Raw genomic sequence first — 17,746 nt, 5'->3', positions numbered from 1 at the left:
ACCCCCATCTGGAGAAAAGTCAGCTGATAAACCCAACCATCCCTGGTCCATATTCCTGAGCAAATCCCAGCAGGCAGGACCCGTGAGGGTCCCTCTGCAGCATCGTCCTCCCCGGCCCCTCCTGCCTCGTGCTGGCGTGTCCCCTGCACACCTGGCTCATGGGCAGTGGCGGGCATGCCTTCCTGAGGCTGCAGTTTCCACTGTTTGCTGCTTGTTTGCAGGTTGTTGTCTCCACGAATTGGTTTGAGGTTGAACAATCCCAGGCTTTTGCAGACTAGGCTGTGGTTTTTCTGGGATACTATTGTTTCGAAAAGGTAAAGATTTCTGAGATATTTGTTTCCAGCCAGCACCATCTGTCAAGACATAGTGCCTACCCCTGAAGAGTCTGGCCTCCACCGTGGGCTTGGCCGGCCCACCTTTGAGCCATCTGAGCAGTGGGGCTTGGGTGCGAAGGCAATATTCTTACAATGACTTTTGCCACAAGGTTCACAAATTGGTAGGACAGGGCACCAGTTTTGTTTTCTGCTAAATGTGCTGCTTTGCAGAAAACCATTCCAACGACTGACGTCATTTGGAGATCCAGCAGTTGCGTTTTCAACCCTGCAAGGCTCCAAATTACCAAGCTCCCGGTCAGCTCCGATGGCAGACGCCATTAGCACAGCTGCATTCCCTCTTGTTCCTGCTCCTATACCAGCCAGCAATAGCCTAAGCCCAGGTCTCTTACAGGATTTTGCTAAAAGCAGTGAGAAACAGCTAATGTATTTCTTCATTGTGAATTTCTCCTGCCATTTGCTACCCCTGTCCTTGTTTAGCACATGGACTGCTTTTCAAAAAAACAACAGGGGACAGCTGTTATCAAAGCTTTGTTTCTGCACAAGGGTCACCAGTCCCCTAGTCCACAATATTTGAGTCCATGCTTCCTGACTACATGCATTAAGCCAATGCTACATGTTAAAGTTCTGCTACTTGAGGCTTGGTTCCCTTGGTCCTATATTTTATATCAGATTATTTTGTTAAAATTAGATTTGCCCATGAGTTACAGAAAATCAAAAATAGCAGTGGCTTAAGCAAGACACACTTAATTCCCCCTTATTTTGAGTCTGGAGTAAAGTGATCTAGGGGTGGGTCCAGTGGGGTTCCCTGGTGTCAAAGACCCACACCCTTTCTATCCTATGATGCACACCATGCATCAGCTCTAATGGCAGTATCCAGGATGGCTGCCCCAGCGCCAGCCATCATATCCTCATTCCAGCCAGTAGAAGAAAAGGGGGAAGAGACAGATACATCTTTACATTTCAAGGACACTTCCTGGAAGTTGCCTTCCATTGGTCAAAACTTAGTCAGATGGCCATACCTGGCTGCAAGGGCAGATGGAAATCTTGCTCCCATTCTGGATGGCCAAAAATTCAGGGGTTTGTTTTGTTTTTTGTTTGTTTTGGTTTGGTTTTTTTGAGGAAGGAGCAGAAACAGATACTGGGCAGTCAGCAGTCTCTGTAGACTCACATTCGTGTCAGGTGTCGGTGCCAGTGTCCTTGTGCTGTCTGTCTTCTAAAGGAAAAGTTAAGGGACCACATCTTCCCTGTTACTATAGCTCCGTCTGGCTTTGTCCTCCTCCTCCATCTGTGTGGCAGACCTGGTTGGCCTGCGACACACTTGGAGGCACAGGGACTGGACAGGGTGTGTAGTTCACCCACACGTCGCCTCTGAGGGGCCTGTTGCTGCCCCTACTTCACAGGGACATAAAATGAGGCTTCCCAAGGTTACTGTTTTGCTTGGTAACATCTTAACAACCAAGATAGCTTCTGTGTTCAGCCAATCATAAAAGTAAGCAAAACAAACATTCCCAATGAAAAGCTCCATAAAACCAATGAGATTGTTAATGCCAATGGAAACTAAAACTGATGAAACGCAAACTCAATATTTGACATACTGGATGACAGCTCTCTTCGGATGCTAAGTAATTCAGAAGCTAATGTTCTTAATAAAATCACATTTTCCCTGAAAATATTTACTATTTCTGTCTCACTACATTCTTTGCTGTCATTAATAAGACTTGGTTTAGTTCACAAGTACATGTAAATTCCACTGGAAGAAAACAGTTTACCAAAACCTCATGCAGGCATTTCTAATGGAAACCTTTCTAAGAATATGATAGATTTGAGAATGAACTTGTGGAGAAAACCAGCCAGGATCTGTGAATGTTTATCAGTTGCGGAAGGTGATAATATATAATAGAGACTGGCACCCAAAGGGGAAGGCTGAAGTATTAGATGCCAGGTGTGCTTCATAAACATGCCAACAAGGCCATTTTCTCCACTGGACACTCTCAAGGTCAAAGACCTATGAAAGCTCTCAGAGTCTGGAAAAAATATATACTGGCTTCAAAATATACAAAGAAAACAGCAAAATCAAAATTAATAAATGTCTAATTAAGGCTCTACAAAATGAACTATTTTGTCCTCATTAACTGGTAAATTTGGTATTCATGAATTTTTCATCTTTATTTTATTACTTTTAAAAATAATTCAGTTGGGAAGACCCATATCACAATTATGCACAACTGCCAAGATTTCATAACCAGTAGTAAATGAAATAAGCTACCCACAGCCAGAAACAAACTTATTTAAAACCTTCCAAAATTTGTTTCACTCTGGCAATGGGTTTGTTTTTAATGCAAGGTGTGGTTACATCTTCATATGTTTGAGACCATGTGGAATTTCTAAAAAGAATGCCTTCAGCAAGGGATTGGCATGCTTTTTTCTGTAAAGGTCCAGAGAGTAAATATGTTTGGTTTTGTGGACCATACAGTCTCTGTTGTGACACTTAGCTCTGCTGTGGCAGCTCAAAAAGCAATAATAGACAACACATTAAACAACATATAAGCATAACTGTGTGCCAATAAAGCTTTATATGCAAGTGCAAATGGTGGGCCACATCCACCCATCAGCCATCGTTTTCTGACCCCTGCCTCATATCCTGGAAGGTCTAATGATCACCTACGGATCCCTGCCAACAATCAGACTCAAAAAGTATACTTTTCTAAAAAATTACTTTTATCCTGAACTGCTCAGAAAACTTCCTAGACTCTCTTCTGGATCATTCCAGCTTGAGCACGCTGCCTGCACATCCGTGTGTCAGACTGACATTCCAGGGCTTTGGAGAGGGTTTTTATCTTTCTCAGTTCCCCAAAGCACCAGATATATACGTGTATAAACGACGTACAAACTATGTACAAACACTTGAGATCCCTTTAAAATAAATATGTGTACAGCTTCTCCAGAAAGAAGAGGAACGTTTTAATTGTGAGTCAGCTAAAACTTACTGTTTAATATTACACTTCACTGGTTCAACAGCAAATGTATGTTTCTCCTGATTTATCTGGGGCCCGCCCAAGAGGGCACTCACAAAAGATTATGTTCATTAATCACATAATTTTTTTAGAATTTGGCCATAGACTTTGAGATATCCAATATACACATTAAATTTTCCTGATGATAACATTTAAAATGTTGCTTAGCCAGTCTCTGATCTATTACTCAGAAAGAAAATTATTTATAGGGCACATGTCCTACTACTTAAACTTTTTAAAGATTTTTAAAAGAAACTACCCCTCCCCCACATTTCCACTAGCAATAATTAGACAATTAAAAAAATAAAGTGTGTGGTTTTCTTTAAAGATAGAACCCAATGGAATTTATTCATTCAAAGTCTACTAAATTCTTTCACTTATATAATACCAGTAAGTTAAATTATGTGCATTCATTTTTAAAGCATATACTGCTTATAAAGTTTTAAGCATAATCATTTCTCTCATAAGATTTTATTTACTTATCTACTCAAAAAGTGAAAAGCAATCAATATTTTTTTAATAATCACTAAAAATACTGATCACAAAAGTTCTTTCACTTAAACTGAAGTAGAATTATAATTGTAGGAATGTAAATAATCACTAAAAGAATCTATTTTCACTTTTCCCCAGTATTACCTGTTTCTGCCAAATTGCTGGGTAATCTATGGATTATGTTTTCATTTACCCTCAAAGCAGGGTTGCTGATGGCAGCAAGGAATCCCACAATTAAGTTCAAGTTTCTTTAGAAAATCTATCCGCAAATCAAATTTTTAAAGAGTATAGCCTGCTATCTTGCTTTGGCTCAAGGTGTCGGTCTGAGAATATCAAACATTTACTCCAGACTCACAGTTTATTCTCATCTGTGGACTATGAGGAAATGTTTTTTAAAAGGAAAAAAAAAATCCCGTGAATATGGTTCGCCCTCCATGAATTGTTTCAATTCCCCAAAATACGCATTATCTAGGAAGGAACGCCTGACTCCGAATACATTTCTTCAAGTGGAACATTCTTTGAACCCAAACTGTCCAGCAAGTCAGGCGACATTTCCTGCTCAGAGGAGGTGATGGGACGGAGGGTCTCTGCTCTTCACGCTCTCCCTCCTCGGTGTAGACATGAGGCAGGTGGCCCGTGCCATCCCCGAGCACGTCAGCATCACGGAGCCGGGGAAAGGCCAGAGCAAGAGAAGATAGACGCCGGCTTCTCCACGCACCATCCGTTTTCTCCAGGTCACATTTGAGGGACACCTTGATGCCATATTAATGGTGGCAGTCCCTTGTCCCCAGCTGTAGCAGAAGTTTCTACAGACTCAGAAATGGAGGCCCAGCTGAGGAGCGAGAAACCACCTTCCTGCTTCCCAGCTGACTGCTGGGAGGGCGCCCTGACAATCAGGTAGTATTCGTCCTCGATACCATGACAACAGCCCCTCCAGAGGTCTTCCCACCCCTTCTGCCCTCACAGAGACTCATCCTTTAGGGTCAATCCCTCCACCATCTGTGCCCTGACACCTCCTCTCTGGGCTTTGCACCTGTGTCCCCTTCCCTTGAATGACCTTCACCCCCTGCCAGCAAATTCCAGCTCATCCTTCAGGGCCCAAGGCATCTCTCCCTGAAGACTGCAGGCTGTTTCTGGCCTGAGTGACTCAGTGAAAGTTTGCTGGATAGGAAGATGGACAGATGGATGAGGTCCAAGGGGTTTTACCAATTTACCTTCAAATACCTCTAGGAGGGCACAGTCTAAAGTTTAGCCATTATATCAGGCATGGTGGGAGTGGGTTTAGCTAGAATCTTCTTCTCCATCACTAGCTAAGGACAGTTCCTGACAGGGGAGCTCATGTAGGATGTGAGGACAGAGAATCAAAAGACTCAGAGCCCAGGTAGGGGAGGCTCCGCAAGGGGAAGCAGAGGCCCCCGAGCCCACCAGGCCCCGAGCTCACAGCCATTCACACACCCCACCCAACTCCGGCCCCTGCTGCCCCAGCTCCCTCTGGCTTCAGGAGTCCCTCCTGGGCTCTGCACTGAGCGTGAATCCCCATGTCCCAGCCCTGGGTCTCCCGGTGCCCACCGGGGAGCGCACATGCCCACTGCTGAATCTACTCCTTCAGATTCTGGGGGCGCAGAAGTTCCAGACTACGGGGCACGGGTGGGGTGCACAGGAAGCCCTCGCCAGCCAGCAGACGACACATGCACCCAACTCCAAAGTGTTACCAGTCCTGTCACATCCCTTCAGTGAAGCCAAATGGATAATTAATGACGGCGCCGCTGGCGTGGAGCAAAGCCGAGGCTGCCGGGTTGCTGGTGCTGCAAGGCAGCCACTCCCAAGCGCTGAGGCTGCTGGCCGGCCAGTGGCTTCCACCCGACTCAGCAGTTTTCGGGCCCCATAAGATCAATAATTCAACGTAAGACCCGACTCAGTCAGAAGGCTCACAAAGCAAGGAGCCAGGCCTCCTGATCCGCTCTGTTCTCTCCTGGCACCAGGCCACACAGCTTGGGCCAATGGCAGAGAAGGCCCGGGGCCAGGCACCACCTCGTCCTGCCAGCCAGCAGGCCCTGCACACTGACCACGTGCCCCTTGGCACAGCTGAGCATGAACGAGCTGCGTGACCATGGCCATGGACTGGATTTATGCAGCAACTCCATCTGTGCATGCACGGCATCCTCCCTGATGCATAGGAGCTGTTCCAACACCCCTTTAGAGACGGGAAGTGGGGGCTCCAGAGAGAAGAAGGGACTGGGGATATGGCTCAGAGGCCAGGCGGGCAGGTGTGCCTCAGGCTAACCATGTCTGTGGTCTCCCAGCTTTGCATGTTGAGCAACTTCCTGCACCTGCATTTCTGCTCTCTCCTCCCCTGGCTGGGGTGAAGAAGGGTTTGTGCGTTCATTTATTCTTCAGCCACCAGATGTCAGGCAGCAGTACTGATGTGGCCCTGTTCACAGGGGCTCAGTCTGCTCACAGAGCAGTGGGCAGACCCTCCTGTCTGGGTGGCTCACCCCATTCCTTCCTCACCAGTGACCAGGCCTGACGAAGCACCCACAGCAGCCCAGCCCCTCCCCGCAGGAGCCTGGGTTGCCTTGTGTTCAGGCTCCTACCAGACTTGGAGAAAAGAGGTGTGGTTTTTACTGCAGCAGCCACCAGACATTGTTCATCCTGCAGGGCTGGGAGGGACCAAGCTCCCTGTGGCCTCAGAGCCTCACTGAGACATGGACTTGCCACCCTGGGGACCCGGAGGAGACCCGGCGCTGTGACCCCAGAGCATGCACGGTCTGGTTCTCACCTCCTCAGTCCACAGCACCCACAGTCGACTGTCACCACTCTGCAGCCAGAGGGCAGGCCACCCAGACTCAGCACTGGGTTTCACAAAACAGGGTCCCAGGACCACGAGACAGAAGGTGAACCCACAGCTAGCACACGGACAAGGTGGCACACAGACCTGACTCAGGGTCTGCAGTCCTGCCCTCACTTCCAGGGCTTGCTGGGCACCGCGGCATCTAGGTAAACCTGTGGAGCAAACAAGCAGAGAGAGGCCTGGACCACTGAGGAGCCCCCCTCCCCACGCCATGGCAGTGGCCTCTGTCACTCAGCATGGCTGAAGGGGGAAGGCTGTCATGGGGAGGGCCCGGGGCTGTGTGCGCGTGCATCCCCCCTCTGTGTGGTGGGAGAGGCAGGAGCCTGCAGTTCCGAGTCCTAGGTAAGAAGGAAGCAGGAGCGAGGTGGCCAGCGAGGTTTAGGACCCTTCACCAGCGTAGTTAGTAAGCGGCTGAGTCCCGCTGCCCCTGTTCTAACTGCTCTTCCTCCGACCCTTGCTCCCCCGCGGCCTACAGCCTTTCCTTGCTCACGCAGCCCCTGCATCTGGGTCCCTGGGTGTGGGCTCAGGATGGGGAGGAATGGGCTCAGAGTCCACCAGGTGGGCGCCACCTGGGAGCCCACCAACTCCACAACTGACTCGCTAAGTCAGGGCCACCAGGCACAGAGTGCGAGGCCGCTGGGGAGAACTGAGAGTATGGGTGCACCTGGGGGCCTCTCAGGAGGAGGAGGACACGAGAAGGGAAGGGAGCAGAGGGCTTTCAGTAGAAAGACCAGCAAAGGCCCACAGCAGTGGCAGGCAGAGGAGAACGCAGGTAGGGAGCAGAGGTGAGCAGAGGCCAGAATACAGAGCCTCCCGCAGGACCTTACACCTCAGGGCTGAAGGCTGTAACCCGGGTGCGGTGGGTTTAACTGAGTTTTTATGCTGAGCATTTGTGCTTTAAACCACAAAGAGGCTTTTATGGCTGAAGTGACTTCTGGTCATCCCTGGGCGTACGCATACCTACGGCACTCCAGAGGATATATATATGAAAAGTGATGCCTCTGGGAAGACTTTACATGTCCATGTTTAATAAATGTATACATACAGTTGTATGTGTGTATATATCTTTACACATGTATACATACATATATACACATACGCAGTGTGTGTAAATATACACACACACACATATATATATATATACACATATGTACAGTTGGCCCTTCAACAGTGTGGGGATTAGGGGATGACAGCCAAAAACCCAAGTATAACTTTGGACTCCCCAAAAACTTAACTACTAGCCTATCATTGATTTAAGGTAATAAATGACAAAATAGACTAGTTCTACATATATTTTACACGTTCATGACATATCTAACTTTTTCTTAATTATTTCAATATTTCTAGCCTATACAGTTTGCGAGGTTTTTCAAATTGCTGAAAATCTCCAAAAAAATTCCCAATATATTTATAGAAAAAAATCCGTGTATAAGTGGACCCACATTGCTCAAGGACTAAGGTGTTGGTCTGATGCACTCACTGGGTGTGGTAGCATCTCCTTTATAAACAGGTGGAAATGCTGATTTATTCAAAAGGTAGCGCATTTCTCTCTAGTTGAAAACAAAGCAGGGGTGTGAGTCTTTCCACACCTTTCCTTTGCTCAGACACCCATAGGTCAGAAAAATACGCATCATGATGAGGGGGAGGGGAGTGGAAAAGAAAGGTGGAGAGATGTTAGAAAAAAGACTAGCAAATGCAAACGTGTAGCCTGAAGTGGCTCGAGATGTAGATTCCAACATGGATGGTACCATAGATGCCTCAAAACCAGACATCCCCATGGACAAGATCTAGAAGGTGATGCAGAGAAATGAAGAGACTGCCTAGATGTAGGAATGGGATTATGGACTGTTTTGCTTTGAGTTTCTATTATTTTAATATAGGTCCTTCGAAAATGAAATAAAATTTCAAAGAAAATAAAGCAAGCAATGACCCTCAGCAATCCTTATATCAAGACAGTTCATGCTTTGCAACAGATTTTGAAGTATCAAGTTACCCAATACATCATAAGTGGCGACTCAACTTAGGAAAGGTGTGTGAATGGCAGTTTAGTTAGCCGGTCACCACAGGTGCAATTACCATTTACAGGGCATGTGAAGGGAACCTGGAGACACACTGAGAACCAGGAGCCACAGGTTCCTGTAAACAGGGAAACAAGATGCTCTCCTCCATGGGCTCTGGTGAAATTCAGTGGGTTGTGCTTGAATTGAGACCCAGGGCTAGGTCCGTAGCTCAGAGCTATCATCCTGCTTATCAGCAGCAATGCTCTGGCTTCTGGAAGCTTGCAGATAAGGAAAGAGGCCACCACCAGTTCCAATGGTGTCCATGTGCAAGTGAGAAGGTGTCCATGTGCAAGCTCTTCCCAGCAGCCTGGCTAGGCAGAATGCTCGCTGACCCGGCCCTGCTTGCCCCCAGCCAGGCACCTGCTCAGTGATTTATGGCAGCCCTCGACTAACTCATGGTTTCCAGAGTGGGAACACCTACTACTTGGAGAAGCAGAGATTCAGTGAGTTTAGGCACAGGGCTTAAGTGGCTGAACTGACCACAGAGAGGAAATCATTCCTTTTCTAGTCTCTTCTCCTTGCTCCTAGTGACCTGGGGCTAAGTGTCCATCTGGTGCCAGCAGGCTTTGATGTCCTTCCCTTTTTCACAGAGACCCTGAGCCTTGGGAATGCAGCAATTTCTACCTAGAATTACTGGGCTCTTTTTCTATTGTGTCTACTTTCCACTTAACCTGCTCTTTATACAAGTGAAACTGTTTTTTTTGGTTTACAGTTGAATTTTCAGTTTAAGATTTTACAGTTTAAAATTTCCTATTTAAAGACAAGGACCTCAGATGAACCCAAGTTTATTTAAAGAAAAGGTGTTTTGAAAATACACTAGTACAAGAGGCATATACATGTGGCAAAAAGTCATGAAGGTGGCACCGGGCAGACTGACATTGGGCACAGTCAGCTGACAGGGTTGTGATGTGGAGCCAAGGCCTGGTAGGTTGAGCAGAATCACAGGGACTTGGCAGGGGCCTGGTGGAGGCAGATGGGGACGGGCTTGCAGAGGGACACCACTGAATGTGGGAGGAGTAGCCAGGGTGTTCCCTGCTCCAGGGGCCGTCTGCAAAGCCACCTCTCTGTCTAAACCCCAGCAGCAAATAAGCCACGCTTACCTTTGCACCCAGCTGGGCGCCCACCTCAGCTGTGCCAATCAACAGGGCTGGTATCCAATCCTTGCCATCCGACATTCCCTATGGGACATGGGGAAGAAATACATAAGGGCTAAAATTACAGAGGGCAGAAATAAAAGCAGAAACATCTCCCCGAAACACACTGCATGCACGCCATCACAGAGAACACCCAGACTCTAGAAAATACATGTGTCCTATAGATGGAGCTGACTTCCAGGTGTGTGTGGTTGGGGGGTGGGCGGTGATTGCAGTCGGGAAGGGGGGCTCTGGTTGGTCTGTGTCTCTGCAAAGTGATGGGATGAACACTCATCCCAGTAGGGCCTCAGAATCCAGAAGCTCATCCTGTTCCAAGGCTCGTGATGTCAGCTCCCAGTGTCTCCAAGGCTGGGCGGCGCTGTGTGCACTGATTCTTTCATTCCTCAGTGGTGCTGGGTTTCTCAGAGCTCACCAGCTTCCCCATGGACAGCAAGCACCTGGGCCGTCTTGCAGAGCATGTCGATCAGGAGGCGTCCAGCGGCAGAACATGACAAGACGGGCAGAATCAACAGCAGTGTTCGATGAAGTGAGTCTGAGCCAGAGCACAGGATGCACCTGGATGCACAGATGTAGGCTGGTGTGTTCATGTAAACTGGATAATGGGGGGACATGTGCGCTGGGGTGGCCTATTCATCACTGTGACAGAGACAGAATTAGTAATTCCTGTTAATAATGATAAGTTTGGAAAGGAGGGGCGGAAGATGGCGGCGTGAGTAGAGCAGCGGAAATCTCCTCCCAAAACAACATATATCTATGAAAATATAACAAAGACAACCCTTCCTAGAATAAAGACCAGAGGACACAGGACAATATCCAGACCACATCCACACCTGAGAGAACCCAGCACCTCGCGAAGGGGGTAAGATACAAGCCCCGGCCCCGCGGGAGCCGAGCGCCCCTCCCCCCAGCTCCCGGCGGGAGAAGAGCAGGCAGAGCGGGAGGGAGACGGAGCCCAGGGCTGCCGAGCACCCAGCCCCTGCCATCCGGGCCAGAGTGCAGACACAGTACGTGCCCAGGGAGCCCTCGATGCTAGGGAAACAGGGCAGCAAGAACAGTGAGCGGGCACTGAAGGCGGGGTGTCGGAGGACATAAGAAAAGTGCGCGACCATTTTTTTTTTTTGCTTTTTTGCTGTTTTGTTTTGGCGAGCGCTTTTTGGAAGTCTTAAAGGGACAGGGACCCCAATACTAGGGAAACAGAGCAGAAAGACCGGTGAGCAGAGGCCTGAGGGTGGCACCGGAGAATAAAGAAAAACGAACGACCACCTTTTTTTTTTTTAATTAAAAACTTTTTTTTTTTCTTTTTCTAAATTTAAAAATTTTTTCTTTTTTTTTTTTTTTTTGGTGGTCGTTGTTTTGTTTTGGTGGGTGCTTTTTGGAAGACTTAAAGGGGCAGGGCGGGTCACTTAGTCCAGAGGTAGGGAATCCGGGATCTCTGGGCACCCTAACCCCTGGGCTGCAGGGAGCAGGGAGGCCCCTTACGGAGATAAATAGCCTCCCAGCAGCTCCTGCTCCAACGCGACTCCACCATTTTGGAGCAGCTGCCCGAGCCAGGCCACGCCCACAGCAACAGCGGAGATTAACTCCATAGCAGCTGGGCAGGAAGCAGAAGCCCTGTCTGCGCGCAGCTGCGCAGCACAAGCCACTAGAGGTCGCTGTTCTCCCAGGAGAGGAGGGCCACAAACCAACAAGAAAGGAAGTCCTTCCAGCCGTCACTCGTCCCAGTTCTGCAGACTATTCCTATCACCATGAAAAGGCAAAGCTACAGGCAGACAAAGATCACAGAGACAACACCAGAGAAGGAGACAGACCTAACCAGTCTTCCTGACAAAGAATTCAAAATAAGAATCATAAACATGCTGACAGAGATGCAGAGAAATATGCAAGAAAAATGGGATGAAGTCCGGAAAGAGATCACAGATGCCAGAAAGGAGATCGCAGAAATGAAACAAACTCTGGAAGGGTTTATAAGCAGAATGGATAGAATGCAAGAGGCCATTGATGGAATTCAAATCAGAGAACAGGAACGCATAGAAGCTGACATAGAGAGAGACAAAAGGATCTCCAGGAATGAAACAATATTAAGAGAACTGTGTGACCAATCTAAAAGGAACAATATCCGTATTATAGGGGTCCCAGAAGAAGAAGAGAGAGGAAAAGAGATGGAAAGTATCTTAGAAGAAATAATTGCTGAAAACTTCCCCACACTGGGGGAGGAAGTAATCAAACAGACCACGGAAATACACAGAACCCCCAACAGAAAGGATCCAAGAAGGGCAACACCAAGACACATAATAATTAAAATGGCAAAGATCAAGGACAAGGAAAGAGTGTTAAAGGCAGCTAGAGAGAAAAAGGTCACCTATAAAGGGAAACCCATCAGGCTAATGTCAGATTTCTCAACAGAAACCCTACAGGCCAGAAGAGAATGGCATGATATATTTAATACAATGAAACAGAAGGGCCTTGAACCAAGGATACTGTATCCAGCACGACTATCATTCAAATATGACGGTGGGATTAAACAATTCCCAGACAAACAAAAGCTGAGGGAATTTGCTTTCCACAAACCACCTCTACAGAACATCTTACATGGACTGCTCTAGATGGGAGCACTCCTAGAAGGAGCACAGCACAAAACACCCAACATATGAAGAATCGAGGAGGAGGAACAAGAAGGGAGAGAAGAAAAGAATCTCCAGACAGTGTATATAACAGCTCAATAAGCGAGCTAAGTTAGGCACTAAGATACTAAAGAGGCTAACCTTGAACCTTTGGTAACCACGAATTTAAAGCCTGCAATGGCAATAAGTACATATCTTTCAATAGTCACCCTAAATGTTAATGGGTTGAATGCACCAATCAAAAGACACAGAGTAACAGAATGGATAAAAAAGCAAGACCCATCTATATGCTGCTTACAAGAAACTCACCTCAAACCCAAAGACATGTACAGACTAAAAGTCAAGGGATGGAAAAACATATTTCAAGCAAACAACAGTGAGAAGAAAGCAGGGGTTGCAGTACTAATATCAGACAAAATAGACTTCAAAACAAAGAAAGTAACAAGAGATAAAGAAGGACACTACATAATGATAAAGGGCTCAGTCAAACAAGAGGATATAACCATTCTAAATATATATACACCCAACACAGGAGGACCAGCATATGTGAAACAAATACTAACAGAACTAAAGGGGGATATAGACTGCAATGCATTCATTCTAGGAGACTTCAACACACCACTCACCCCAAAGGATAGATCCACTGGGCAGAAAATAAGTAAGGACACGGAAGCACTGAACAACACAGTAGAGCAGATGGACCTAATAGACATCTATAGAACTCTACATCCAAAAGCAGCGGGATATACATTCTTCTCAAGTGCACATGGAACATTCTCCAGAATAGACCACATACTAGGCCACAAAAAGAGCCTCAGAAAATTCCAAAAGATTGAAATCCTACCAACCAACTTTTCAGACCACAAAGGCATAAAACTAGAAATAAACTGTACAAAGAAAGCAAAGAGGCTCACAAACACATGGAGGCTTAACAACACGCTCCTAAATAATCAATGGATCAATGACCAAATCAAAATGGAGATCCAGCAATATATGGAAACAAATGACAACAACAACACTAAGCCCAAACTTCTGTGGGACACAGCAAAAGCAGTCTTAAGAGGAAAGTATATAGCAATCCAAGCATATTTAAAAAAGGAAGAGCAATCCCAAATGAATGGTCTAATGTCACAATTATCAAAATTGGAAAAAGAAGAACAGATGAGGCCTAAGGTCAGCAGAAGGAGGGACATAATAAAGATCAGAGAAGAAATAAATAAAATTGAGAAGAATAAAACAATAGCAAAAATCAATGAAACCAAGAGCTGGTTCTTCGAGAAAATAAACAAAATAGATAAGCCTCTAGCCAGACTTATTAAGAAGAAAAGAGAGTCAACACAAATCAACAGTATCAGAAACGAGAAAGGAAAAATCACGACGGACCCCACGGAAATGCAAAGAATTATTGGAGAATACTATGAAAACCTATATGCTAACAAGCTGGGAAACCTAGGAGAAATGGACAACTTCCTAGAAAAATATAACCTTCCAAGATTGACACAGGAAGAAACAGAAAATCTAAACAGACCAATTACCAGCAACGAAATTGAAGAGGTAATCAAAAAACTACCAAAGAACAAAACCCCCGGGCCAGATGGATTTACCTCGGAATTTTATCAGCCATACAGGGAAGACATAATACCCATTCTCTTTAAAGTTTTCCAAAAAATAGAGGAGGAGGGGATACTCCCAAACTCATTCTATGAAGCTAACATCACCCTAATACCAAAACCAGGCAAAGACCCCACCAAAAAAGAAAACTACAGACCAATATCCCTGATGAACGTAGATGCAAAAATACTCAACAAAATATTAGCAAACCGAATTCAAAAATACATCAAGAGGATCATACACCATGACCAAGTGGGATTCATTCCAGGGATGCAAGGATGGTACAACATTCGAAAGTCCATCAACATCATCCACCACATCAACAAAAAGAAAGACAAAAACCACATGATCATCTCCATAGATGCTGAAAAAGCATTTGACAAAGTTCAACATCCATTCATGTTAAAAACTCTCAGCAAAATGGGAATAGAGGGCAAGTACCTCAACATAATAAAGGCCATCTATGATAAACCCACAGCCAACATTATATTGAACAGCGAGAAGCTGAAAGCATTTCCTCTGAGATCGGGAACTAGACAGGGATGCCCACTCTCTCCACTGTTATTTAACATAGTACTGGAGGTCCTAGCCACGGCAATCAGACAAAATAAAGAAATACAAGGAATCCAGATTGGTAAAGAAGAAGTTAAACTGTCACTATTTGCAGATGACATGATACTGTACATAAAAAACCCTAAAGACTCCACCCCAAAACTACTAGAACTGATATCGGAATACAGCAAAGTTGCAGGATACAAAATCAACACACAGAAATCTGTGGCTTTCCTATATACTAACAATGAACCAACAGAAAGAGAAATCAGGAAAACAACTCCATTCACAATTGCATCAAAAAAAATAAAATACCTAGGAATAAACCTAACCAAAGAAGTGAAAGACTTATACTCTGAAAACTACAAGTCACTCTTAAGAGAAATTAAAGGGGACACTAACAGATGGAAACTCATCCCATGCTCGTGGCTAGGAAGAATTAATATCGTCAAAATGGCCATCCTGCCCAAAGCAATATACAGATTTGATGCAATCCCTATGAAACTACCAGCAACATTCTTCAATGAACTGGAACAAATAATTCAAAAATTCATATGGAAACACCAAAGACCCCGAATAGCCAAAGCAATCCTGAGAAAGAAGAATAAAGTAGGGGGGATCTCACTCCCCAACTTCAAGCTCTACTATAAAGCCATAGTAATCAAGACAATTTGGTACTGGCACAAGAGCAGAGCCACAGACCAATGGAACAGACTAGAGAATCCAGACATTAACCCAGACATATATGGTCAATTAATATTTGATAAAGGAGCCATGGACATACAATGGCGAAATGACAGTCTCTTCAACAGGTGGTGCTGGCAAAACTGGACAGCTACATGTAAGAGAATGAAACTGGACCATTGTCTAACCCCATATACAAAAGTAAACTCAAAATGGATCAAAGACCTGAATGTAAGCCATGAAACCATTAAACTCTTGGAAGAAAACATAGGCAAAAACCTCTTAGACATAAACATGAGTGACCTCTTCTTGAACATATCTCCCTGGGCAAGGAAAACAACAGCAAAAATGAGTAAGTGGGACTATATTAAGCTGAAAAGCTTCTGTACAGCAAAAGACACCATCAATAGAACAAGAAGGATCCCTACAGTATGGGAGAATATATTTGAAAATGACACATCCGATAAAGGCTTGACGTCCAGAATATATAAGGAGCTCTCATGCCTCAACAAACAAAAAACAAATAACCCAATTAAAAAATGGGCAGAGGAACTGAACAGACAGTTCTCCAAAAAAGAAATACAGATGGCCAACAGACACATGAAAAGATGCTCCACATCGCTAATTATCAGAGAAATGCAAATTAAAACTACAATGAGGTATCACCTCACACCAGTAAGGATGGCTGCCATCCAAAAGACAAACAACAACAAATGTTGGCGAGGCTGTGGAGAAAGGGGAACCCTCCTACACTGCTGGTGGGAATGTAAGTTAGTTCAACCATTGTGGAAAGCAGTATGGAGGTACATCAAAATGCTCAAAACAGACTTACCATTTGACCCAGGAATTGCACTCCTAGGAATTTACCCTAAGAACGCAGCAATCAAGTTTGAGAAAGACAGATGCACCCCTATGTTTATTGCAGCACTATTTACAATAGCCAAGAATTGGAAGCAATCTAAATGTCCATCAATAGATGAATGGATAAAGAAGATGTGGTACATATACACAATGGAATACTACTCAGCCATAAGAAAAGGGCAAATCCAATCATTTGCAGCAACATGGATGGAGCTGGAGGGTATTATGCTCAGTGAAACAAGCCAAGCAGAGAAAGAGAAATACCAAATGATTTCACTCATCTGTGGAGTATAAGAACAAAGGAAAAACTGAAGGAACAAAACAGCAGCAGAATCACAGAACTCAAGAATGGACTAACAGGTACCAAAGGGAAAGGGACTGGGGAGGATGGGTGGGTAGGGAGGGATAAGGGGGGGAGAAGTAGGGGGGTATTAAGATTAACATGCATGGGGGGGTAGGAGAAAAGGGAGGGCTGTACAACACAGAGAAGGCAAGTAGTGATTCTACAACATTTTGCTATGCTGATGGACAGTGACTGTAAAGGGGTTTATAGGGGAGACCTGGTATAGGGGAGAGCCTAGCAGTTCCTGTGTGGTAACCTCCAACGAGTTCTACACAAGGGTATAAAGGGCATATAAAAGTGTAGGCAAAGGGTCTGTTTGTGTTTATACAGAGGATCAAAGCCTAATTGGGCTACCCCGAAAATCAACTAAGATACGATATGAAAAAGAACTTCCAACATCTGCACTCTCTGGAAGACTCATGCCAGAAGATGATCATCAAAAAACCCCAACAAAGATCCACGCACTGCTACAGCTGTAGATGCACTCATCCCACCAGTTCCTGGACTTGCCATGGGAATGAGGAAGGAGATATCTAAGCTGGCCTGTGCATACAGTAAAACAACAAAATTGGACTGGATCTATACTGTTGGAACTCAACCAAGAATTTGGAGAAGTGCAAATTGTAGCGCTCCAAAGTCTTACAACTACAAACTATTTACTGTTAAAAGAACATATGGCATGTGAACAGTCCCCAGGAATGGGTTGTTTTAATTTGTCTGATTTCTCTCAGACTGTTCAAGTTCAGTTGGACAATATCCACCATATCATAGATAAGTTTTCACAAATGCCTAAGGTGCCTAACTGGTTTTCTTGGTTTCACTGCAGATGGCTGGTAATTACAGATATGCTTTGGTTATGTAACTATACTCCTATTATGTTAATGTGTGTGTGCAATTTAAGTAGTAGCTTAAAACCTATACATGCTGAAGTTACTCTACAAGAAGATATATCAAAGAAATAATCAATCTTCCCATGTTTTCTTCCACCTGCTACTTCTATAGCTTTTCTTCTTCCTTCCTAATTACAACCCTTAAATAGAATTCGTGCCTCATATCAAATTTACCGAGTATCATAATTCTTCCAAGTGGTAAAGATACCTCAAGACAAATGCTGGGCATAGAAGCCACAGGGCATAAATATGCAAAGAAGTAAAAAGCTAACTTTTTC

At 45.1% G+C, this 17,746-nt stretch overlaps 1 protein-coding gene across 1 annotated transcript in view; it reads right to left on the bottom strand.

The window, feature by feature from the left end:
• Positions 1-2,617: 2,617 nt before the first annotated feature.
• CDH26 (cadherin 26) overlaps positions 2,618-17,746 on the bottom strand; it is a 38,931-nt gene continuing 23,802 nt past the window's right edge. The window contains 4 exon segments of the mRNA XM_057503291.1: positions 2,618-4,434; positions 4,437-4,605; positions 9,853-9,930; positions 10,344-10,461. Of these exon segments, the coding sequence (XP_057359274.1) occupies positions 4,310-4,434; positions 4,437-4,605; positions 9,853-9,930; positions 10,344-10,461 (490 nt within the window). The 3' untranslated portion in view covers positions 2,618-4,309.

The sequence above is a fragment of the Manis pentadactyla genome, chromosome 5, assembly GCF_030020395.1.
Source record: "Manis pentadactyla isolate mManPen7 chromosome 5, mManPen7.hap1, whole genome shotgun sequence".
Classification (NCBI taxonomy): domain Eukaryota; kingdom Metazoa; phylum Chordata; class Mammalia; order Pholidota; family Manidae; genus Manis; species Manis pentadactyla.
This window is presented reverse-complemented; position numbering and strand designations above follow the sequence as displayed.